The sequence below is a fragment of the Papaver somniferum genome, chromosome 6 (genome assembly GCF_003573695.1).
Source record: "Papaver somniferum cultivar HN1 chromosome 6, ASM357369v1, whole genome shotgun sequence".
Classification (NCBI taxonomy): Eukaryota; Viridiplantae; Streptophyta; class Magnoliopsida; order Ranunculales; family Papaveraceae; genus Papaver; species Papaver somniferum.
This window is the reverse complement of record NC_039363.1, coordinates 115,508,934-115,533,372: the sequence shown is the minus strand read 5'-3', so window position 1 is coordinate 115,533,372 and position 24,439 is coordinate 115,508,934. Positions and strand designations below refer to the sequence as shown.

The following is a 24,439-nucleotide window of genomic DNA, read 5'->3' as shown; positions in this document are numbered from 1 at the left end:
TGAAGGTTGGTTAGGATTTGAATAGTTGGATGGAATAGATATAAATATGCATATCACTGATATCCCATTAGTTTCTAATAATAAATATCTCGTTACTATGCTAATAAATACGTTCTTTATTAATTGATAACACATTTATTAATAACTATGTCAATGGTTTTGTTGGATTTTGAGAGTGATAGTGCTGGTGTTGCAGTAGTGTTGGACAACGATGGAGGAGGAAATGACCTTAATGGTAGTTTGTTAGTGCTGGTAGAAGCAGTAACGACACTAGTATTGTCGGTGGGTGTTTGTTGTTGTGGTGGTGGTGGGTTTTGTTGAACATATATAATTACTACGTGATTCCGTGTCGACACAACATTATATTTAGAAACATGTTGTTGGTCAAAATTATGGTGAACAATGATAGTCAATGTGTAATTTTTTGTTGATAGGGCGTTATATTCGGAAAAATGTTATTTGTCATTTTTTTATATAGAAAGATACATTCATTAAATTAATAATATAATGATTGGATACAACGAAAAAACATAAACGAAAAATACGACTAAGTAGCATTATCATGGAGAAATTAACATTAGGAACATAAACTTCAATATCTAGAAGAGAGATGCGAAAGAGGGTTTGAGAAGATGTCCAACAATTGTGAACATAACGCTGAATAGAAATGTTTGCGAGATTAACAACCACTGATTTAACTTTTCTCTTTTGATAATCGGAAGACAGAGTGAAGGAGTGGAAGGGATTTGAGGGATTAAACCTACTAATCTTAGGTTGTGTTTTTCTCCTGTCCGTGAGAGTGGTCATCCTACCAAGGCCTATGGATGTGAACTTGGACTTGGATAAACGGGTAATGAAAAAATTAATGGAAGAAAAGACATGTGGGTCACGTTTTAGGATTCTCAAACATTTATGGGTTAAGAGATTACCATCACGTAAAGAGTAACCACTGAAATTATGGGCATCAGTCGTGTCCCCTTGGAAAACGGGTTGAGGCATAAATGTAGGTAACTGACGTAGTTGAAGCGATAATTGTGATGACGAATCCAACAATCAATATGATATCTTGATTAACGTGATCAAACATAGTTGATCATTACGGTGAAAAAAATCTCTAGCCTTGGAATCATGATCTGTGATTGATAGCAAGTCACCTGTAATGGAACCTTCATGGACGACGCATGTATCACATAACCCAATTTTTGTGATGTAAAATCCCAATGTAGAATCAGCAATCGCAATCAATAAGTAAATCCTTCATGAGTTGCTTGAGAAATCAATAATGATATTTAACCCATTCATCTTACCATTGACAAGATTTAATTTTTATTGATAGTTAATGGGTCTGAGTTTTTCTTCCTGCAAATCAAACTTACTTTCAACTGTAAGATTAAGTTTAATCCTATTCAAATCATAACAAAACTTAGAAATTGAAAGTATACCCAAAACAATAACCACGAAAAAAAGAAGGAAAAATCGTTCTAACCAACGAAAAAAGAATCATCACAAGGATGAAGATATAATCACCACAAAGGTAAAGAAAAATCACGCATAAAGTGAAGGAAAGAATCACCAATAAGGTGAAGGAAAACCCCACAAGGGCTACAATCAAAAATTATTGGTCCTAATTTGCACCAAAAGTAGGCAAATTTTGACCATAGTGTTATTGGTCATAATGTTATTGGTTATATTATAGGGTTTTTATCTGCGTGGGTTTATCCTTCTTCTGTACGTTTTCCTTTTTCTCTTTTTTTCCCCATTTCTTCACTGCCATGTCTAGCTCTCAAGCACGCTCTAGCCAATGTAGTGATCCATACACGGTACCTTGGTTTTCACGGCATTGGGCGAGCTTGGCGAAGAGTTTGTTGTTTACTTAAAGAGATTGAAATTTTTTCTTATTAGACATGATTCGACTTATAAAGTAGGCATTTTTTTCATAGGTTAGCCATTGCTATTCAAAAAAGGGTTGGAGCTCATCTTGTTGCTCGGCTTCCTACTATTGCCTCGTCTACTGAGATTTGTATTTGATTACGACCAAAAGTTATTTAGCTTTGAACTTGTGCACTTGTGAAGCAAACATTGTGTAATTTGATAATAAAAAAAGGTCCTACCGGGAGTCGAACCCAGGTCGCAGGATTCAAAGTCCTGAGTGCTAACCACTACACCATAGAACCAATTTGGTGTCTACATTCTATCATCATGGTATATAAAACTTGTTCTACATGATTGAATGGTTGCGATAAACTCTATGAATCTAGGACTAATGAAGTATATCCATAAAGACAAGATGATATTAGTCCTCGATAAATTTATTTGAATAAGCATGAAAACTAAAAAAATATTAGAAAAATTGTTATTTTATGTGTTAACCACAAATGAACGACATAGTTCAAATTAACACAAATTTTCTTACTTATTATTGATGATTTTCCTTTATAGTATGTTCCATGCTCTAATATAAGATACATAATGGTCAATCTAAACATCATAAATGGTTATTTAGATGCAAAATTTGATTTTGATGTGACGATTTAAAATTGGACCATCGTAAGTGATTGTAGGTAAGCCTTATCATCAGTTACATTCAATGGTCACATGGTTGTTTAACTTTATAAAAGGTGTTTGAGGTGGATTTTCATTAATTGTAGAAAGTTGTTTCATGATAAATGTCTCTTTTACTATTCTAATGAATATATTTTTTTATTAATTGATAATGAATCGGCTAATAACTATATCGGTGGACATTAATGGTAATTTTGGTGGTGTTGGGAGTGTCGTGGAGGTGTTGACCTTAGTGGTGCTTGGTCATTATGGTGGAAGCAGTAGTGGTAGCAGCGACGGTAATAAGTGGTAGTTCTAGTAGTGGTGGGTTTTGGTGACCACTGGTAGTACCGTATAATTTCATGTTGATATAATTATCTTGAGAAAGGTGTGGTTGGTCCAAATTTTAATGGTGGTGGGTTTTGGTGAATACTAGTAATTACCGTGTAATTTCCTGCTGATAACGACATTATATTGGAAAAAATGTCATTGGTTATAATTGGCAGAAAAACTTATTTATCATTGAACCAGTGCCATTATGGGCAGACATACATCGTATAAAAATAATTTGCTAATAAAAAAAGGTCCTACCGGGAGTCGAACCCAGGTCGTAGGATTCAAAGTCCTGAGTGCTAACCACTACACCATAGAACCAATTTATGCCCATATTCTTCCTTATAAAGCTATAATTAAGTACCTTCATTGAAGTCCATATCGTTGCCATTGTCCATATTATAAAGTACAATGTTGAAAAGTTAGCTTTGATATGTTATTGTTGCAATTCATTATCAGAAAATTTAATTTATGGTATATGCTTAATAATGATAAATGGCGACTCAAGTTCATCCTTGGGATAATCCAAGGTATGTGGACAGATGTGAAAAACGAGGATACTAAGTAAACCTATATAGACACTCCTTGAATGATCTTATGAATAAAAGGAAGATCGAATAATATGGGATAAGGTTATCAACATGTTGTTTATACTTTAATGAGATAAACGGTTATAATGCGAAAATAAAGTGCAACAATGAAACCAAAATTTGTGAACGAAAGAAATGCAATATACTGAAATAAACCTGAGACCTAGTTTAGTTTTGAACACATATTGAATTTAGTTGTTACACCCCTTCATACTATACAATTTCAAACTAAATATGAACCAACCAACTAGTTACCCCGTTTTAGTAATATTCCCACGCATGTGAATCTTCTATCATGATACTTATCATCTTCATAAATTTCCCACATGAATGTCCTAGTAGGGAACTTGTTCTTTTTAGGAGTTTCTCGTTAATCCATCGAAAACACTATCCCACCATGCCTCAATAGGACGACTATCAATCAACAAAAGATGAGATTTGTTTGATCATGAAGCTGTCCTTAACATTTAAGTAACGATACACTTAATAAATGAGTGATTCTAATATCCCCCTGTGCAGTTGCATCTGGGATAAAACTCCCCGTTGTAACTATTGTATAATACTACAACAAATATCCATTAACAGGAGCTAAGCAACATAGATTAGAGAATAAAAAATAAACACTCAATTACCCAAATCAAAGTGAGTAAAAGCGAAAGCAATATGGGATAGTATCCACTTTTGTTCTGTTTTAGAATGAAAAATTCGAGTTTCTAGTAACGACACACCTAAAAAATGACCAATTCTAATATCCCCATGCAATTGCATCCATTATAAAATTTTCCGTTGTAAATACTGTATAATACTACAATAGTTACCCATTAATATGAGATAAACAACATGGATTAGAGAATAAAGAAATAAAAAATCAATTACCCAAATCAAAGTGAGTAAAAGAGAAAACAAAACGAGATATTAGCCGCTTCTGTTCTGTTTTAGAATGAAAAATTCGAGTTTCTTTTATAGGAAAAAGGAAAGGGTGCACTAATGGCTCGATAAAGGCAATTGATGGAAAATCAATTCCTGATTGATGCTCGGGCATAAATTACTTAACCTACACCACACCACCTCTTAATCCAAACCCCATCCCGACCAGACATACGACGCGCATGCTTCGATGCAAAATACTGTGTGTGAAAAATATGTGGTTGCACCATACTAACCATTGCTAATTCCCCCCTCGCACAAAGTGTGTTGACCCAAGGGTCATAATTAGATTTGTAAAAATCTTAGTAGTACGAAGAAATTTCATCTTTATTTTCTCCTATGTGGGACTAAAGGTTCACTTCATTTACTTATAGTGAAAACAGGATAATGACCTTAGTGACTCACACATGTCCCAAGTTCAAATCATAGCAAGACCAAAAAAACAAAACATAAAGCTTATTTTCTCCATAAGAATGGTTTTCGACCACAACCACATGTTCAGATAAAAGATGCATTATAAGTAGAAGAACATGGATCATATACCTTGGCCTCTGATTGAGGAACATTGCATTCACCTCTTCAGATTCTTCCTTATATGTAAAAATGATCAATGCAACCATTCGTTGCGTCATCTTCTCACAGTTACTCAACTGTTGGTTTGTATTTGGAGTAGAACTAACTTTATAAAGCATCCTACCCACTGTCTCACACCTCTTATATTGAATTTTTGAGGGTTTGCATTATATTCAAAATCAAGTCTGTAGCTTCACCACATGCTGCATCAATAAGAGTTCTCTCCGACTGAAACAAATCATCATAAAAGTATCGTACTATAAGTTGCTTGGTAATTTGATGATGTGGCATCTTGCTAGTAACTTCTTGTATCACTCTCAATATTCCTAAAGAGTTTCACCTGTAATTTGTGTAATCCTACTAATTGTTTTACGAATAGTTATTGCTTATTTGAAGATAAATATTCTTTTAGAATCACTCTATACATCTCCTTCCATGTTGTAATACTTACAGGTGGAAGATAATAAAGTAATTTTTCTGGAGAATTGGTCAAAGAGAATGGAAAATTTGCCACTAAAGTTTTTTCTTGATTAGTTCCAGTCGGCTTTAAACTTGTCAACCTATGTTGAAAAGTTACAAGTGATGATGAGTGTCATCTCCTGCAAGGTCTTTGAACTTTGGTAACTAATGTATCAACTGATATTTGAGTTTAGTTGAGTCATCTAAGTGGATGCAAAGATGTTGCTGATCAAACAATGGAGATGTCAAGTACTTTTATGTCTTCCTTTCAGGAGGATGAGGTGGAGGTTAAGGATTTTCCCTATCTCTTGTTTCGTAAACCACCTCACCTAGTGTCAGATCTTTTAGAATTATTTCCGTTCGAATAGTAATGCCACATTGTTGATAACAGCGGGACAACCAGGAGATAGAGATCAAGCAACATAAATTAAAAATCTAGAAAACAAAAAATAAATAATAAAACCGAAAAACAAAAACAAAACAAAATGAATAAAAACTACAAGCTATCAACTGCTCCCTAGTAGCGATGCAAAAATTTGATGGACTCTCATAAGCACAACAAATTAAACCACTTAGTTATGCTCAACTAATAAGTAATAGAATAGTAGTAAGGATCGTTCTCATGATGAACAAAGAGTTTTCAGATTGTAAGTGTCACAAAGGGGGATGGGAGGCTGTGTATAGGTTTCAAAGAAAATTAAATAATAAATAAGTACATACAAATGTAATTAAGTATGAAAATTGTGATCGAGGAATCCTTTTTTGTTACTAGACAATAATTAATTTAGTATATTCATTTATTCGTCATTAATCACAGGTTATCACCAACCGCAGGATAAAAAGTACTCTCAGTTATCCCCAAAATTCCTAATATCACAGGACAGTAAGGGATCTCTACTATTGGGATCCATTCTTCTAAGCCATCAATAATTACTCTCTCAAGGTGTAACTCAATCAAATGCTTTAGGGATTGTGAACTTAGGTTGATCCTAGCATCAACCATAGTACTCTTGGTCTTACTAGTTTTTTTTTTTACTCGTGATTGCTCCATAGAATCCCTTGCAAGGTCTCACGATTTCTAATTGGTTAAAGTATTGCTAGACAACTACGAATATCTCAGTTCTTTAATAGATGTGGATCAATCAATAAACTGATTTATTTGGACAACTAAATCATCAATCAATCAAATATGAACATTAATCATATTAAAAACAAAAGATATTATTTGTGAAAGAAATAAAAATAGATTCATATACTAAATCGAATCATGTTTAGAACTTAGAATTCACTCTCAATCAAACAAGAGTTCAGCTACTCCTGGATTTAGTAAAAGTCATGATATACATATGAGATAATCAAAGAGAAATAGATATGGTGATGAAAATACACAAAAACCCTAACTTTTGCTCATTGTCTTGTTTTCTCCTCTTCAAGATTAAACGTGTCTTAAAAAATCTTGGATGTCCCCTTTAATAGCCCTCATAATCTTTTGACTTGGGACCATTTCAAAACCAATTATTCATCTTTTAAAAACTAATTTGGTAGATTTTTCCCCGTGGACCGATCGATACTAGAAATGGACCGATCCTGGGGTTGATCCCAGAATCTTAAGAAACTGTTTTGCATATGAGTTTCTCATACGAACTCGAAATGATCTCATTCTTTTTATATGTCTTTGTCTCTCTATTTTCTACAGCATGGGTTTCAATACTCCCGAATTTGATTGAATTATACTTGGTCCTTGGTTCATTTCCATTTCTATATCCATTTCGGCACTCTTTTTATCTTATTTTTAGAGGATTTTATCTATCCTAAACAAACAAGAGAAAACAAAAGTAATACAAGGTAATATGCAAAAAATGTAGAAAATACAAGCATGGACATAATACCAAAAGTATAGTAAATTATGCACTTATCAGTGGGACATTGAGAGAAACAATTGTGAACAAGTATAGATTGTCATATTTTGATCAATGTGAAGCTTTAAATTGAATAACATGCATGACCAAGATGTTAGAGAATTGCTTGGTCGAACTCACGTGCGTTGCTATCTCAAGCATGTTTGTCAATGTTAGTGATCAAAACTATAAGTCTTGATTTCTAGTCTATTATACTCGGACTAGGATAGAAAGTGTAGTTGAGCTCAAGGACTTCATGGCGATTCATCATACAAGTAGAAGAACTACTCAAGGAACCGGTGGAACTTCTCGACAAAAAGGTATGTGAAGACTTGAACTTATCTACCACTCAAAAGTCTATCTACTCTATCTCCTACTCTTTGAGACAAGAAGTCGTATGCTATATATATAGACTTTGATTATACACATTTGGTATTTCGAGCCGAGTATACCTCGCCTATCTATATCTAGAAATATGAGTTGGTAAGCTTTTCTCTTTAACCAAGTTTATCTTTACCATGTGACGAAAGTCATGATATGTTTCAATCATCTTGAAAATTACTTTGACGAGAAATGGTGTAACAACTATATAACGTCCTCTAAGATTGTTTCAATGATTGAAATGAGAGCTTAGATTACATAACCAATGGTGGACATAAGTATTGTTGTGGAAACACATTTATGTATAAGTCCTATTCCTTGAACCAAAGTTTGCGAACTTTGTTGATCAAGAGAACCAGAAGAATGATGTGAGCCAAGTCCACGAACTCAGTCCGCGAACTGTCGGAGTTCTCAAACTCGATAATTTCTACTGGAGTTGACAAATTATTTGCGTGAAACTAAGTCCGCAAACTCAGTCCGTGAACCCAGTCCGCGAACCGGCGAAGTTCTCATACCCGAGAATTTCTGCTAGAGTTTGTAAACTCTGCCCGGTAACTTAAGTCCGCGAACCTAGTCTGCGAACTTGAGAAGGTTATATATCTGAAGATGATTTATGAACTTAAACTTAAAAAGACTAAGGAATGCAGTTTGCAAACCGTGGCTATAAAAGTTCATGAACCGATTCGAGTGAATCAAATCATCTTTGCTTCAATTGTGTCTTGTGTAGTACATGAGATTTCCTTGCAATTGAACAACTCTCTAATTAGTTCATTTGAAGTCCTTTGAACTAGTTATGGTGAAGAAGAACGTGGTTGATATGAAATGCTCATATGGCTAACCTTTTGGTTAACTATTGTTGAACCAACAAGTGCATACGTTTGGGTACGATTAACAACCTAGAAGCGTTCATTGTCAAGTGTGTGTAACAAGCTAAGTTTTCGATCTGACGGTTGAGAAATATTAGCTTGAATCTAAATCAGGTTTTTATTTAACGGTGGATATTGGTTGCTTTGTTACCAAGGTAACTTAATTGAAAATCCTGATTTGAAATACTATATAAGGGGAACTCTAGTATCTGTGCAAAACTAATCCCCACACCTCACGTGTGATACTAGTTTGCATACTAGAGTCGGTTCTCCTTTAATCTTTGGTTTTCTTCTTCTAAAACCAGGTTAATGACTTAAAGACTTCATTGGGATTGTGAAGCCAGACCGATACTACTTTTATCGTAGTTGTGTGATCTGATCATGCATCTTCTATCGTACGAGTATAATCAGATTGATTGGATTGAGATTGATATCTCCGATAGGCAAGATATAAAAAGTAGTCACAAACATCTTAGTCTCATTGTTTGTGATTTCGCAACATCTTGTTTCGTTACCATACAATTAAGATTGTTGTGAGGTGATTGATAATTCTAGGATGTTCTTCGGGAATATAAGACCGAATTATCAATTGGTTCCTGTTCACCTTGATTATTATCAAAAGACGGAACAAAACCTTTTAGGGTTTATCTGTGGGAGACAGATTGATCCCATGATAGACTTGTCTGTGTGAGAAAAATTTGTTTATTGTCAAAGCCTGCGATTTTGGGTCATTATGGATGAGATCAACTAAGGGAATTAAGTGCGCAGTATCCTGCTGGGATCAGAGTCCTAGGGAGTACTAATGTACCTTGGATCAGTGGGAGACTGATTGGGGTTCAACTACAGTCCAGTCCGAAGTTAGCTTGGAGTAGGCTAGTGTCTGTAGCGGCTTAATACAGTGTGTGTTCAATCTGGACTAGGTCCCCGGGTTTTTATGCATTTGCGGTTTCCTCGTTAACAAAATTTCTGGTGTCTGTGTCATTTCAATTTACGCATTATATTTTTTGTAGGAAATACCATATGGTCATAGGAATAATATATTAGGATGAGTCTAGTCCAATTGACCCAGTCAACTGTCTGTTTGGTCCTTTTTTAAAATATAAATTATAGTTTGGTCCTAAAAATTATCTTTTGGTCCTAGGGTGATGTCATGGATGATGTAATTTTCATCTTGTAGTGGTAGAAATACCCTTTTGGGACCATTACATCATCCATGACGTCACCCTAGGATATATATAATCAATTATCAAGAGAGAAGATATTATTTTCAGATTCTCTTTCTCTCTCTTCTTTATTTTCAGATTTACTTTCTCTCTCTTCTTTATTTCTAGATCTAGTTTTTTTCTTTCCCCCATTTTTTTCTCTGTTCATGATGAAGAAGATGAAGATGATGATGAACGACGGTGTTTTTGGGTTCTTTTTTATCTGCTAATGTTGTTGTTGATGATGATGATGATGAAGGCGATAAAGAAGATGATGATGATGAAGTTTTTGCGTTTCTTTTTCGTTTTTTATTGATTTACTGCTGCTGTTGAAGATGATAAATACGATGAAGATGATGTTGCTGATGCCGTAGATGATGATGATGATGATGTTTTTTAGATGTAGTTTTTGTGTACTTTTTTCGTATTTGTTGTTTGATATTGGTGTTGAAGATGATGAAGACGATGAACATGATGAATATGATGTTGCTGCTGTTTTGAATACGATGATGTTTGCTGCTGCTGGTGTTGAAGACGTCGAAGAAGATGATGATGTTTTTATATGGAGTTCATTCCAGAAATGAAGTCTGTTTTTTATATGGAGTTCATTTCTGGAATGAAGTCTGTTTTTTTAGGTTTTATATGGACTTCATTTCTGGAATGAAGTCTGTTTTTTTAGGTTTTTATATGGACTTCATTTCTGGAATGAAGTCTGTTTTTTTAGGTTTTTATATGAACTTCATTTCTGGAATGAAGTCTGTTTTTTTAGGTTCTAATATGGACTTCATTTCTGGAATGAAGTCTGTTTTTTAGGTTTGACTTCATTTCTGGAATGAAGTCTGTTTTTTTTAGGTTTTTATATGGACTTCATTTCTGTTTTTTTTTGGGTTTTTATATGGACTTGATTTCTAGAATGAACTGCTACAAGAAAATAAGTAAAAATTAACACAGAAGGGTACTTTTGTCAGTTTAATATTTTTAAATAATTATGGACCAAACAATAAAAGCGTTTTGTTAAAGGACCAAACAGACATGGTCCCACCTAAAAAAGGACCAAACGATATTTTTCCCATATTTTTTTATCTTTATAATTGAAATAATACAGGTTGTACGTTTAGATCATCAATTAGAATAATCCAATCTTTGGTTGTTGATTGTCATTGATTCATCCTTGGATATTGGTCTTTGGTACCATCCAAGTTATTCCTTGTATTTGATTAGAACTCGCAGTTCTTGCTTGTGTAAATCAAATCAAGTAGAGAGATATAAACTCGTTGATATACTTTTAATTGATTGAGTCTTGTTGATTCTCTTAAAAGTATATTCGAGTTTGTCCATACAGATTGCTAAGTGAAATATTGGGTGGTGTTGTTAGACCCACGCTTTTTCACAAGACAAGATCAACAGAATTGGTACAAGAATGGATCCAAAATGGCGGTTATGCACATTTGAAGGCTTTACACATGTGGATGAATGATTGGATGAGTTTGGACAACTGTAAAATACTTTATAATTGTAAGATAAATTTCTTAACCGCTTGGGACAAGTGGTATGGATGGAGAGAACTGAAGAAGGTTGGTCAGTTATGCATTACTTTAATCGGTTATGGAAACCTTCCCTTGGAAACTTGTCTGTCCCAGGATTCCGCATTGTCTATGCACAATATTGGCCATTCTACAATTGTATAAATAATGTGAAAGTCATTGTCGATCAGTATGATAATATACGCTAGCATAGGCTAGACTTTGGGAGAGTTAGTCTTAAGTTTGAGAGAATTAGGCATCACTAAGAAAGTAAATGACATGTGTAAGTCCTTTAAGAATGAGTTTCTTTTTAGTTTCCTTTGATGCATTAAAAGGAGATATTGTATTATATTTTCGTGTTCATTATATTGCTGGTTTCGTGGGTTTGATGCATGTCAAACCTCTAATGCAGTATGGGATGCATTAAGAGATAAAAAGAAAAACCGAATACTTATTGGTGAAGTTTATTCATTGAACCACATTATTACCGGTCATGACCCCTAAAAGTTACAAACCGCAAAACGGGGATGTGGCACAATTTATGGCCCGAAAGGCATGTCATATTTATTCATATTGGGAGCGTATGCATAAGCTTCAATTTTGGCTTAGGTTAGCACTTTTTTTTTCTTGGAAATGTTAATCACTAGATATTTTTTGGATAATGTGACAAAGTTTAAATTACCAAAAGATTCAAAGGTGATTGAATAAAATTTTGAGCAACAACCCAGACAGAGTTAGTGAGTCGTATAATGGGTGACCATTTCATGCTGTTCGGGGGCACTTAAGTCAGCCGACCACGTCTAGAAACTTTGAGGCATAATATAATCAGTTGGACGAACCACAAATTTTGGTTACAACGATGGTTACATAAAAATTAATTAGTCGGATCTACGAATTTTGAATCACAAGATACAATAACCAACTTTTTGTTAATCACTAAACCTCCTTTTCGCTTTGCCAACTTACTAAATTCTACCACGGTTTTTTTTCTTTTTATATATATATTTATATAATCAAACAGTTACAAATGTAGCCATCACAGTCAGTAGAAACTATACTGGAGGCTGAACCGTTACAGGGGATAATATAAGACAAGGAAAGTATGTTCATACAAGAAAAAGGAAAATGAAACAAAAGGAAATGCATATATGCATCGAGACAAGAGTTGTTGCATCCGGGAAGTAAAGTAGACATCCTCAATCGGTCCAGTTCTAATGAAGAGATCTTCAAATTCGCTAATACTTTATCAGCGCCACTTCGACTATGATTACAGTAAACCACTAACGGATCCTCTTTCAAGACATGAGTATGTTGACGTTTAATTCTCATAAATGAGCCACGCGTGACATACAAAGGTGCATCACTCATCCAAAAAGAAGGATGACTAACAAAGGTGAACCAAGACATGTTCCCTCCAAACAGAAAAGTGCCAGAAAACTGATTGGAAAAAAAGAACATAGTGAAAAAATCCCCGAGAACCTGCCGATAAGAAGACCCAACTTGCTGAAACATCCGCCCAAACCAGTTATAGTCAAAGACAGAAATTATCTAACACCTATAACAAACATAAGAACTAACATCCCAAGCCCCCGTAGGTGATAACTGTCTTAAAGATATGACAACGAGATATGGCAATATAAGAGTAAAATGAAGACCAACAAATCATCCCAAGGAATCAATAGAGTAGAATGATTCGAAAAGAAAACTCTGAGAACAACCAGCCCGAAGAAATGATGCATAAACCACTGAAGACCCAAAGGAAACCAGAGACAAGCTTCAAATTGTAAAACTTTATCAACATGTCGATATTAAGCATACAATTTTCGTTTAAAACTTATTTCAGAACAGAAATAACCACAAACACATACGACTAACCAGAAATACCTGCCATCCTTGCAAACAAAAACAATAAATAAACCTCTGATATAACCACCTAACAGGTTATAAGAGAACAAAATACATAAAAGAACCCCACTCTTCAGATTGATCAAATAACACATATCATACTCATAGAGGACCACGATAAAGATATCATTCCATTCAGCTTGGTGACTAAAACAATCTTCATACTCTTATCTGTCTTACAACAGTACCAAACATGATCCGGTATACTATAATCTTAAACTTGCACCAAGTAGCTATTTCTAATAAACATTATTAACCAATAATAGATATCATCCAAGTTAAAGTAACTACTCCATAAACATTCATAACAAGGAAACCGTAGACTAAATTCGCCCTCCATAGTAAGCATACAAGTTGCAGCATACTTCTCCAGAATCAACTTACCTAGACATTTAGAATCACGAGAAAACATATAGTAGTTGTGTTTGTACAAAACCATATTTCTTAGAATCATTACTATCCAGTGATCATCTTCATCCAATTTAACACTTATTCTCAACAAATAAACATGATAAGTAGGCCACACACCAACTTCACCTTTCAACTTTCCGAGCTCCAACTTACTTAAACACTTCAACTATATATCGAGAGAATCAATAAAGGTCAAGTTCTATCTGTCTACAATTTTCACCATTTTTAACTACACTGTAATGGTGGGTTCTACACACATCCTTACAAGTATATCTAATTTTCACATCCAGCCAAGACAATAACGATCCATATCACACAGAGTAATGGCCTTTTTCACTTCATGTAGATGAACATGATAGCTCAGATTAGAAGAATTTTTAGATAGATACCGAATTCTATAATTTGTTCCAATATCTAACATGTGGAAATTAAGTTGAGCTAGACCTAAGATTATGAAAAAAAAGACCACCACTAAATCCATAAGCAAAAGAATAATCGAACCATAAGCGCAGATAGGTGAAAGATACCTATAGGTCTCTGAAGAAGGCATTTCGTTACAGTCATCTCCAACTATAGACTTGACCATCCCATTGACCTGACTAGTACAAGTATTGACTTGACCCATACCTTGAATTTGACCACCTAAGCTTTGACTCTGCTCAGACCTTATGTTGACATTGGAGGACCAGTCAAGGGTTTGATCGATACCATATATATAAAATAAGTTCCAGCAGGCTAAAAAATTCATGACAAGCTCATAATCCATATACTCCAGGCCAAGGCCCGAGTCAAATGAGGAAACTTGACTTATGGCTAGGTCACCAGAATCCCCATCTACCTCTACCTGAATACTATTATAAGCCACCGCTTCAGATGAACCACCGTGGAAAAAGGTTTTGTCGGAAACCAACAATTTTCTATCACCTAGAATCCCGATCTCAATAGCCTTAGTACCGTTGAACACCGTATTTTCTTTCTTTTCGCCGGGGATTGTACAATTAATCGATTCTGTCTTATAACCTTTGTCGACTGGAATTAGATGTAGGTCGCCGAAGAGATTGATTTCAGTCGCCGAAAAACTGTTATTACTCTCTGAATCGTGAACAATGCATGGGGAATGAGACGCAAGACCTTCATCAACCAAAATATCTACTCCGTGAATCAAATTACTTGAGGCCAAAGTTCCATCTGCTTGATCACAAAGATAATTGATCTTAAGAAGCAGATTTACAAAGGGTGTTCGAGAACTAAGCTTTAACTCCAACTGATCAAGCAACTGGCACATCGAATCTACGTCCATGAGAAAACAAAAGTGAAAAGAGAAAACTCGAGTAAAAAACTAAAGACCACCTAATCATAGGGAGCAAAACCACGTAGAAAAAGCACCAAGATCACACAACAAATTATACCACAGAAAAAAGACTACTCAGGAGAATACAACCCAAAACTAAGGCAATCTCTAGTGGGAGGAATCCCAGGAAAGAACTAATAGGAATAAATGGTCCACACAGAAAAGAGAGCAAAATGTTCAAATAACAGAACTTTTCAGGATATCGGAAAGTATCAAAAAAAGACCTTCTGTAAGACCAAAAAAACAAGAGAAAGGGCAAGACTTGAGGAAAAATAGTAGAAAAAAGGACTAAATCAGCAGCAGAAGTAGATCTGAATAGAAGACATGAAAGGAAAAACAAGTGGTATTGGATGAGCTGATTTTGACCAATACGTAAGCGGTTTTGACTAATGAGTTTAGGGGATGGAAAGAGGTGTATGACTTACTCTCTCTCATGATTCCCCAATTGAATTGATTATTGTTAGTATAATTCTACCATGGAGTTCTCGTCAACACATGGCATTGAGATTTTTATTCTACCGGTGTTTTTAATCTGTGCAGGATGCTGGTAAACAAATTGCTTTTCAAGGTAATGTAACTTACCTCTTAATAAATGAATTCAGCCAGATAAGAGATCCGGCAAGATTGATGGAACTAGTGAAAAATAAATGAACAAAATGAACTCAAACACGTTAATAAAAAGAGAACTTAACCACTAAACATGGTTGGCGGAAAAGGTAAAAAGAAATGATGTAACACCTCCGCCCACAAACATCCACGTCTGCGAATACCTACCCCTCATTCAACAACTACCAAAATTATTAAACAAACCCTGAAGTCGGACGCTGATTTCACAAATCATTCCACAATTTGCTACTTCCAATTTGCGAACCTAGACGGTCGTGACTTTTCTGGTCTCCTCCCCCAGCAATTTTGAAACCAAATCTATTGGATCGGCAAACTTTTAACTTCTTGTATAATAAGTGTCGCCACTTTATCCTAAACCCCCTTCTCTCTGCAAAAAAAAAAAACCCTCTTAGAAGAGAGGAAAATTTCTTTCTCCAGGGGAAACAGAGAGAGCAGAAGCCATGGAAAGGCTTATCCACTCGTCGTCGTCTTCTCTGTCCACAAAAACCTATGTAAAACCCACCTCTCAATTCCTTCCTTATCGAATCGATCGTGCTGTTAGTAAACTTGGGTTTTCTTCGTTTCCACAAACCAAATTGAACAGAATTCAACTTCATTCTTCTACCTCCTCTTCTTTTTCTCCTTTAATGTCTGCAAAATCATCTTCTGTTAGATGTTCAGCGAAGGATGATTCTTCATCTTCAACGATCAATTCAGGGAAAGGGTCAACACCCAGATTTCAATTTCTTAAGGAAATAGTTGTTGGAGCTTCAAAACAAGTAAAGGTACGATTTTTATGCCCTTTCCGTGTGGACATTTTTCAGAAGGAAATATCTTTGATGTTATAGCTGTTAGTTCTAAACTTCTAATGTTCTGTATAAATTTGGGTGAATTAACTTCTGGGTTTTGCTCGTTCTTTTTCCTTTTGTGCTTGCGAAGCTTGATTTTTGTAAATTTCAGCTGATAAATTTATTAGTTTAGGGAATTGCTGGCTGTTTTTCCGAAAGGGGCAGAACAGTTCTTGTGTGGGGTTGTACCAATTATGGTTGTAGATGTTTAGTTAATCTAAAGTAACTAAAGTAATATGAATGGCGAATAAAAAATTAGAGTAACTAGGAAGAAAATGTTTTATGCCAAGAATGTGTCAGGTGTTCATGAGCAAGTGTATGTGGTGAATTTTCATACTAGATATGTGGATTTCTGAGCACTGTGGTATGCTTGTTCAATGTCTGGTTGTGTTGTAGTATTTCATATGCGCTCTGCTCTAAGTGATCTGCAAACATATGCTGAAAAACTACACGTTGATTCAGTACTCTGAGCGAAGGATTGGGGCTATTGCTTTTGTATATATTATTGGAATGAAGGGATGAAAAGGAAATGTCTACTTTTGATAGGTGTGCACCTTGTGCTTTTATAGACAATAATGGAAATGCACTAAATTTCTTTGTTTGGAACCATGATATTTGGAGATTGAAACATAATACAGGCACAAAGGTTCTTAATGGGTTAGGCATCTTCTGCAATGGTAGAAGGTGACTCAGAAGATATTAATACTAGTTGTTTTAGCAGACAACTACTCATAAGATGGATTCATAATTCTAAATTTCAAGACGAATTCCATCTTTTTTAGTGACCAAGTTCATTCGATGTTTTACCATTGCACATATTTAACATATAGGTAGTTGGGTACATCTGATACATGAATATGTGGTGGAATTTTGGAAATCAATACTATGACCAGACCACATGGCTCTCTGCATTTATATGCTAACACTATCTCCCTATTTTACAATGTTTCAGGCAGTTCCTGCAGCAGCAGTTATATTGTTATCTGCACTTATCCTGATATCTATCAACCCAATTCTTTCTCCCCCAGCCTATGCTACTGCAATTCAATCTGAAGGCTCCGTCGCTGCTACTGTAGGGGGTAAGCTTTTACTAAGTAGTGCTTGGACGGGGTTCTTTGCTGGTTGTTTGCACACTCTATCAGGACCAGATCACCTTGCTGCTTTGGCTCCACTCTCCATTGGACGTACTCGGATGGAAAGTGCTGCAGTTGGAGCCCTTTGGGGATTTGGCCATGATGCAGGCCAAGTTATCTTTGGGTTGTTGTTTTTATTACTGAAAGACCGGCTCCACATTGAGATACTTCAGACATGGGGAACTAGGATAGTTGGCCTTACGCTACTTTTTATAGGCGCTACGGGAATTAAGGAGGCATCAGAAGTCCCTGCCCCTGTCCCATGCGTTACTTTAGAGAACGGAGAGTGTGATGTAAGTGCCCTTGAACCTCTTGAGGCCCCTAAAGCTAAGAAGAAGATCGGCCTTGCAACTTTTGCTACTGGAATTGTCCATGGATTGCAACCAGATGCCCTACTGATGGTGTTGCCTGCACTTGCTCTTCCTTCACGATTAGCGGGGGCTGCCTTTTTAGGTATGTTTTTGCTAGGAACAGTTTTTGCCATGGGAAGTTATACTGTGTTTATTGGTTCATGTACTGAGGCATTGAAAGAAAGGGTACCTAGGATAACTGAGATACTGACTTGGGCTTCTTCCCTTGTTGCGATTGCTCTTGGACTTGCCATATTGGTCAGCCAGTTCTTAGGGTTTAGCTTGTATTGATCATTCTAACCCTTACTAGATTACCCATTCTTTCGAATTTAGATTTAGATAACAACACAGTTTTATGAAAGGATTGACGTGATCCGCTTAAAGCAACAAACGTTCCTGTACTACTTCTTTGCCGAACGAGAATTTTTCTATCCACTATTTTATTTTTCTCTCTGCTTATGTATTCAGGCTTTGTAGTTTTAGCATAGAAAAGAACCCTTTTTTTTTCTTTTTCTTTTTGAGGGTTGATGCCTTTATAGCTGAGACTTATTTATTATCTGTTTATGTGTAAGAATTGAAGAACTTTTGAGTTTGCAGATTTGTTTATATGTATGTGTTTGAGTTTACTTGATGTCGCGAATAGTTGAATTCATGAACGCTGTTTTCCAACTTGTTTCTTGTTGATAACACTTCCACATTTGTTATTCAATGCATTTGTCTTTCTTTATTTTCCATCGAGTATCCTTTTAGGTCCTTTTTCTGTTAAATCCATTTTCGTATAAGCACCAGAGGGCATCTCCCACTTTTGGATTTTCCTACTACACACTGGAAAGCCCTTTGGTCCTGCTCCAAAACCATTAAAACTTTTGCAGTGTAGAAATTCAGACTGCAGATTTTTTTGTATTGTCTGACCCTTGATCCAATATTGTGAACTAAAAGTCTGAAATCTTTATCTTGGTTCCCTTCTCTACTGGTATCACTCTCCGCATGAAGAGCAAAAAAGATTGTGCAACCCTCCTCCATATCAGAAGGTTGGGGCTGACTAAAGTGATTGTTCTTCCAATAACAAAAATGCAAGCTTCAATCATTTTCATCTGGGGTTTACATAGTATCACTAATAAGAACAGTTATACAATATCAATTGATCTAAAACAAACAGGCGAACGTGTTAATAGATTATAACAAGTAAATGATAGAACCACATCCATCTGATTTTTGGAGCAATGGATTGAGTAGTGTGTAAACTGGGGAATCTATGCAGACACAAGCAAGATTAGCATATGGCGTCGTCACAGAGGAATCTGTTTAGGTTTTTCTCGAGGAAGGGGCCTAAAAATATTCGGTAGGCTCTCTCTGTGGGATGGTAACTGTCCCAAAATATATATTTGGAGACATCGTCACAAGTAAATGGGTTCAGCTGGTTACATAGAATTGTTGATTCTATCTTTCCTGTTCCACAGCATCCTTTTGTTGCCTCTTCAAAACCTACAGACAAAATTCAATTCAACCAGTTTGTTCAAGTCAGATAATTGAATGCGTTCGCTCAAGCACAGTGATTATATTAATGCAAGAGACTAATTCTAGGATAATGCACTTACCGTAATTGTGAGGATTGTCGATAATCTCTAGGATAGGGTAGTAGATATCAGCATATACAGCCCTTCCATGCTCAAACTTAGCAGTGAGTTTGGCAAGTGCTGGTGACAGTTTTGAGTTAAAAATCTGAGCAGCTTGGTTATAGCTCTCTGCACAATTTCTAGCTTTCCCTCCTGCTAATGTTCTCTGAGATGGCAGGCATCCTATTGGAGGTACCCCGAATACGCCAATTCTCCTTGCACCCACATCGTACAGATCCTACAGAAGGCAGTTAGTTGTTTCAGCTTGGTTAGGATACTTGGCTCGTCGCCTGACTTATTAGAGATCTTCATGAAAAAAGGGAAAAAATGTACCTGAATAAAACTAGTAGCCCCTTCAACCATAAGATCAGCATAGGCAGGGATATCGTAATTGGATCTGAGTTGTGAACCAAAATACGTATTTCCAAGGTCATTACTTCCAATAACAACCAAGTATAAACTCTCTGACAATATACTCTTAGCTTTCGCTTCTCCTGCGAGGGCTGCGACTTTCGCTAGGTACTCCTTGAACAACTCTACTTGTTTCTCCAAGCTTATAGCCATCTACCCCATAAATTAATATAATATTAAATAAAAAAGAAAAAATAATGAATGTATCAAATGAAAAAATGTTTCCAAATGTGTTGGCACAAAGACTCATACCGCGAGTTTAGACGTAAGTGGATCATATCCGGCAGCTCCAGACGCAAAACTTACGCCAGTCAGGAGATCATTTGGATCCAAGAATGGATCGAGATAAGCCGGTAAGATATCCTTAATTCCCAGTGCTTCAGCTGCAAAAATGATTTGTTATTAGGAGGAAAAATGCTTGGGTCCTTTCGGACCAGAACCTTAATCTGGCGCCTTAGACCAACTCGGCCATGTCAACTTTGTGACGGACAATGCAAATAAATTTTACTATACACTAAAATTAACGGGGTTTTTAGTTTAAATTAGCTATTTTTTATTCAAATGAATTAGATGGAAATTAAAATGTCAATGGATCAGCATTGTTTTGTATACCTATCAAGTCACCGGGGACTTTGCCATTGCTAAACCTTCCGGTTGGTTTTCCACCCATTAAATCTTGCCCATAAGGTAGGAAGTTACACTTAGCGATCGTAGGTAAGTTGTTGTTATTCCCCGGATCAACTATCGAGTCTCCGAAAATAAGAAGCCCCGGAACTTTAACATTTGGAGGTAAAGTAATTGCCGCACTTAACTGGATCAGCTGATGAACTAAGAAGCAGAGAGAAAATATGGCAAGAGATATAGTGTTTGTTGAAGACGCACAAGAAAATGAAGCCATCTTTCTGTTTAGCAAAAGATAACACACTAAGCTTAAAGACCTAGGGAGAGTGATTGAGAGATATAGCAGTATGGCACAAAGGACAAGATAAGATATATAGACTATAGAGTGTCAACAATACATGTGATTGATCGAGTACCAGTGTCTAGTGACCGCATGTGACTTAATCTATTTTATACAACTACTGTAGTTAAATGTTGAATTAATTAAACCAATAATGCCTTAAACTTTTCTCCCGCCAACAATATTATTTATGAAGAAAAAAGAAAAGAACGCACATTAGAGTAATGATACCTACTTCTCTTTTCTCCCACGAGTATTGTTAGATGATGATGAATGGCAGCAACACTCAATCCCAACCCAAACCTTCTGGATGGTTGGTTGAAGACAACCACCAAGTTATAATGAAACTAATGTGTCTTAAGATTTGAGACTTTCACTTTTGCAGCAGACTCTTAATTTGTAGTTTGTACTAATATATGTCGGTCGTAAAGTTCCAAAATGTATCTCTATTAGAAACTGAATTCCGTGAGTCGATCTACCAGAACGACTATGTGTCGATTGATGAGTGCCTATCAGTACTACTATTTCTTGTCAGCTGTCATATCACGACTTGTATGTTACTGTAACTACTTTGATTTGGGAGTCTAGCAATTGAACAAATTAAGTACCACACACAAAGTATTGCTCTAATGGTTATCCGATAATGATGTGCATGTGTATTTGTAAACAAAATGGTGCATATTCCCATCATTTTCGACAAATTGAGCACTCATTTTCTCAAATCCAATCTTCGTCCCCATCGTAATCATCCGTTTAAACCAATGCGTGTTAACAGTTGCTACTCATAGTGGCCAACTGGCCAAGGATTTGGGTCTCGTATCAGACGGTTAGGGTTGATTAATTCCAAAAGGGACAACATGTCTCGTATATACAAACAAACAAATAACACAAGTCATTTATTTTCATCTCCCATGATTTACATACAGTCTAACCTCAGTAATTGAATGTTCGATAAATAAATAATCTTGCCAGATGAATAATCTTTTTTGGTCCCTGTAGTTACCTAAAATCGATGAAAGACTAAAGTTGAATTTCAAGGATTTTGAAAGTGAGTTACGGGAGGTTGAGCACGAACAATCTCTGCCTAAACCACGCACAATGACCATTCAAAGACTGCTTCAGCCACAGGGAAGAGGTAAGGGTTGGTCTTAGGGAGGGAAGCAGATGAAGAGAAAAATCAGAGAATTCTAGGGTTTGAAGAAGAATTGCTATGAGAGGTTATGAGAAAGTTATCGGTCAGCTTAGAGAAATAAAAGACTTATTTATAGATAAATTCTCTAATCTCAGGTCGGTGAAGATAAGGATTGCTTGCCGTGCAGAGCAGTTCTCCCGTCTCTTCAGGAATAGATAGAGATAAACTAGATTGAGTTTATCTCATTACTCAACCGCCTTTACTCTCTTCTGTGGAGAGAAATCGGCCGGGTATTTCTCACATGTGTCGTATATCGCCAGACCGAAACCCAAATTGATATCCCCCCATCTGTGTGAAGCTGAGTCAACCTTTGTGATATGTGTCGAGAGAGAGAGAGAGAGATATTCTTTTTAGTCGAGTTGGCCAAGTTAAAGAGATATTCTCTGATTTGTGGGAATGACTAGGATAAGCCACGTGAAAAGGCATATAATGCCTCAGAAATCTTGTGTAAAGCGTGGGAGGAGCTGAGGTTGAGATCTGACTCTCAATGGCCAGTCACATATGTCACATGGAAACCGTATTATTGCTTCTAGGTCCCTTTGTTGAGCATGCAGAGCTCAAGGGAGCTTATCCACGTTTTTGGATAAACATGTACAATTCATGCCAATTTACTAGCCGTGAGTGTGTTTGAGACACCGAGAAATAGGCTTGGGTCCTAGGTGAGGCTTGTGCATGAGTTATGTACCTGTGTAAAACTCTTCAGATGAGATGACTCAGTTCGAATGAGGCTATCTGAGGTTTGGATGACGCGACTGAAGCTGTCTGAGGTTTAGCCAATGCGACTGAGGCTGTTAGAGATTTAGCTGACGCGAAAGAGGCTGTCAGAGATTTAGCCGATACGACTAAGGTCGTCTGATATTTTTCCAATGTGGGTGAATCTCTCCGGAGTTAGTTGGGACATGTTCAGGAGAGAAATGAAGGCTTGTACGCCTAATAATAATGTCTTCGCGAGACTTCAGATCACTTGTATTTGACCAGCGTATTTTGCAGAGATGTGCTAGGAGTCAATTGTGTCTATATAATGGGGCCTTCATGCCCAGTGTATCTCGAAAGGATGTTCTAGGAGTTTTTCAAAATGGCCTAAAGGAAGAATAACCACCGTATCTCGCGGGGCTGTCCTAGGAATTATTCGGAAGCCTCAGTCAGTCGATCCAGAGCCTAGAGTATACATGACCAGTGTATCTCGCGATAATGTACTAGGAATCAGTCCTTGATCTCAAATAGGGTAAATCGTGCTTACAGAAGACATGTATGTCTCCGCTTTGGGTCATAAGTCCTTCGAGGACGTTTTTACGCATCTACAGGGCTTACGTGACCAGTAGTATATCGCGGGGATGTATACTAGGAATCATGGCATCACAATCAGCTGCATCTCGCGAAGACATGCTGGAATTGTGAATGTTCTGGTTCATAAGTATGTCAGAGACGTTTTACGCTCTATAAAAACCACGTGACCAGCAATATCTCGCAGTGATATTGTGTGCAAGGAATCACGACATCAGGAAAAACAGTGTCTCGCGGGGACGTATACTAGAAATCGTGGATATGGGTTCCTTAAGAACGAAGGGCTTAATCTCTCCTGTGAGAGTAGAGTTTTGTCTATGGTCTTGAAATGACACTTTTTTCCCTTATCCAAATTTCACCATCTACATTAAGTCCCCTACTCAGACTAGAACCTTGATTTTTCTATGATGAGTATATAGATGGTGACAAATCATTCAGATATGAAATTACAATCTATTCGTTCTTTTAGACTTGCAGAGTCCCTGGATTGATGTTTAGACTTCGATTATTATAACTCTGATCTTGGAATCGACTCTGGACTTGGGAACCTCCTGGGATTCTGTGTTGGGACACGTTAATGGAATTTTAACGGAGTCTTGATGAGACAAAATTCCCGTCTTGATCGAATGGAATTGTTAATTAGGGTTTGCTTGGCAAAAACCCTAATTTTCTCTTTTTGTGCATCCTTGAGCTTCCGAGTTTGTACATGCGAGTATGTGGGGAAGAGAGAGTTTTGGGAGTGAAGATCCATGAGTGAATAGAGATACTCCTTTCTGAATTATAGAGTCCTTATCCCATACAAATTCTGAGTTTAGGATTGTATCACACAAAACCCCGAATTCCTCTTTTGTTTGTGTCTAACTCCTTCAAATACTCTAGAGAAACTTGACGAGGCTTGGTAGGCGTATGTATATCTTGAGGGGTTAGTACCTTATGTGATAAGGGCTTGTTTAACTCCTTGTACCATTTTTTCCCCCTGAATCACACATTATATTAAAATGGAAATAAGGATTGTTAAAGATTACAAGTAAAATTTAAGACAAAAGAGATAACAACCAACTACATAGGCTTGAAGGAA

The 24,439-nt window shown here is 36.4% G+C and overlaps 2 protein-coding genes and 2 non-coding genes across 4 annotated transcripts; 1 reads left to right on the top strand and 3 right to left on the bottom strand.

Annotated features, from left to right (window-relative positions):
• Positions 1-2,102: 2,102 nt before the first annotated feature.
• Positions 2,103-2,174, bottom strand: TRNAQ-UUG. The gene has a single exon. It is a non-coding gene; the product is annotated as a tRNA-Gln (tRNA).
• Positions 2,175-3,123: 949 nt separating this feature from the next.
• On the bottom strand, positions 3,124-3,195 carry TRNAQ-UUG. Its single transcript has one exon. It is a non-coding gene; the product is annotated as a tRNA-Gln (tRNA).
• A 12,611-nt stretch (positions 3,196-15,806) lies between these two features.
• Positions 15,807-18,566, top strand: LOC113288967. Its single transcript, XM_026538127.1, has 2 exons — positions 15,807-16,351; positions 17,367-18,566. Exons 1-2 carry the CDS (start codon positions 16,028-16,030, stop codon positions 18,186-18,188), a joined length of 1,146 nt encoding a protein of 381 aa, XP_026393912.1. The 5' UTR covers positions 15,807-16,027; the 3' UTR covers positions 18,189-18,566.
• Positions 18,567-18,957: 391 nt separating this feature from the next.
• LOC113288964 (GDSL esterase/lipase EXL3-like) lies at positions 18,958-20,898 on the bottom strand. Its single transcript, XM_026538125.1, has 5 exons — positions 20,537-20,898; positions 20,177-20,307; positions 19,847-20,077; positions 19,496-19,751; positions 18,958-19,382 (listed from the first exon to the last, which is right to left on the bottom strand). Exons 1-5 carry the CDS (start codon positions 20,820-20,822, stop codon positions 19,171-19,173), a joined length of 1,116 nt encoding a protein of 371 aa, XP_026393910.1. The 5' UTR covers positions 20,823-20,898; the 3' UTR covers positions 18,958-19,170.
• Between the last annotated feature and the right edge of the window lie 3,541 nt (positions 20,899-24,439).

Excerpts from the sequence above, each read along its gene's own strand:
- LOC113288967 (XM_026538127.1), top strand. The coding sequence starts at position 16,028 with ATGGAAAGGCTTATCCACTCGTCGTCGTCTTCTCTGTCCACAAAAACC. Across the intron at positions 16,352-17,366 it reads GAGCTTCAAAACAAGTAAAG|GCAGTTCCTGCAGCAGCAGT; the intron begins GTACGATTTTTA and ends ACAATGTTTCAG.
- LOC113288964 (XM_026538125.1), bottom strand. The coding sequence starts at position 20,822 with ATGGCTTCATTTTCTTGTGCGTCTTCAACAAACACTATATCTCTTGCC. Across the intron at positions 19,752-19,846 it reads GGGCTACTAGTTTTATTCAG|GATCTGTACGATGTGGGTGC; the intron begins GTACATTTTTTC and ends TGCCTTCTGTAG. Across the intron at positions 19,383-19,495 it reads CGACAATCCTCACAATTACG|GTTTTGAAGAGGCAACAAAA; the intron begins GTAAGTGCATTA and ends TTTTGTCTGTAG.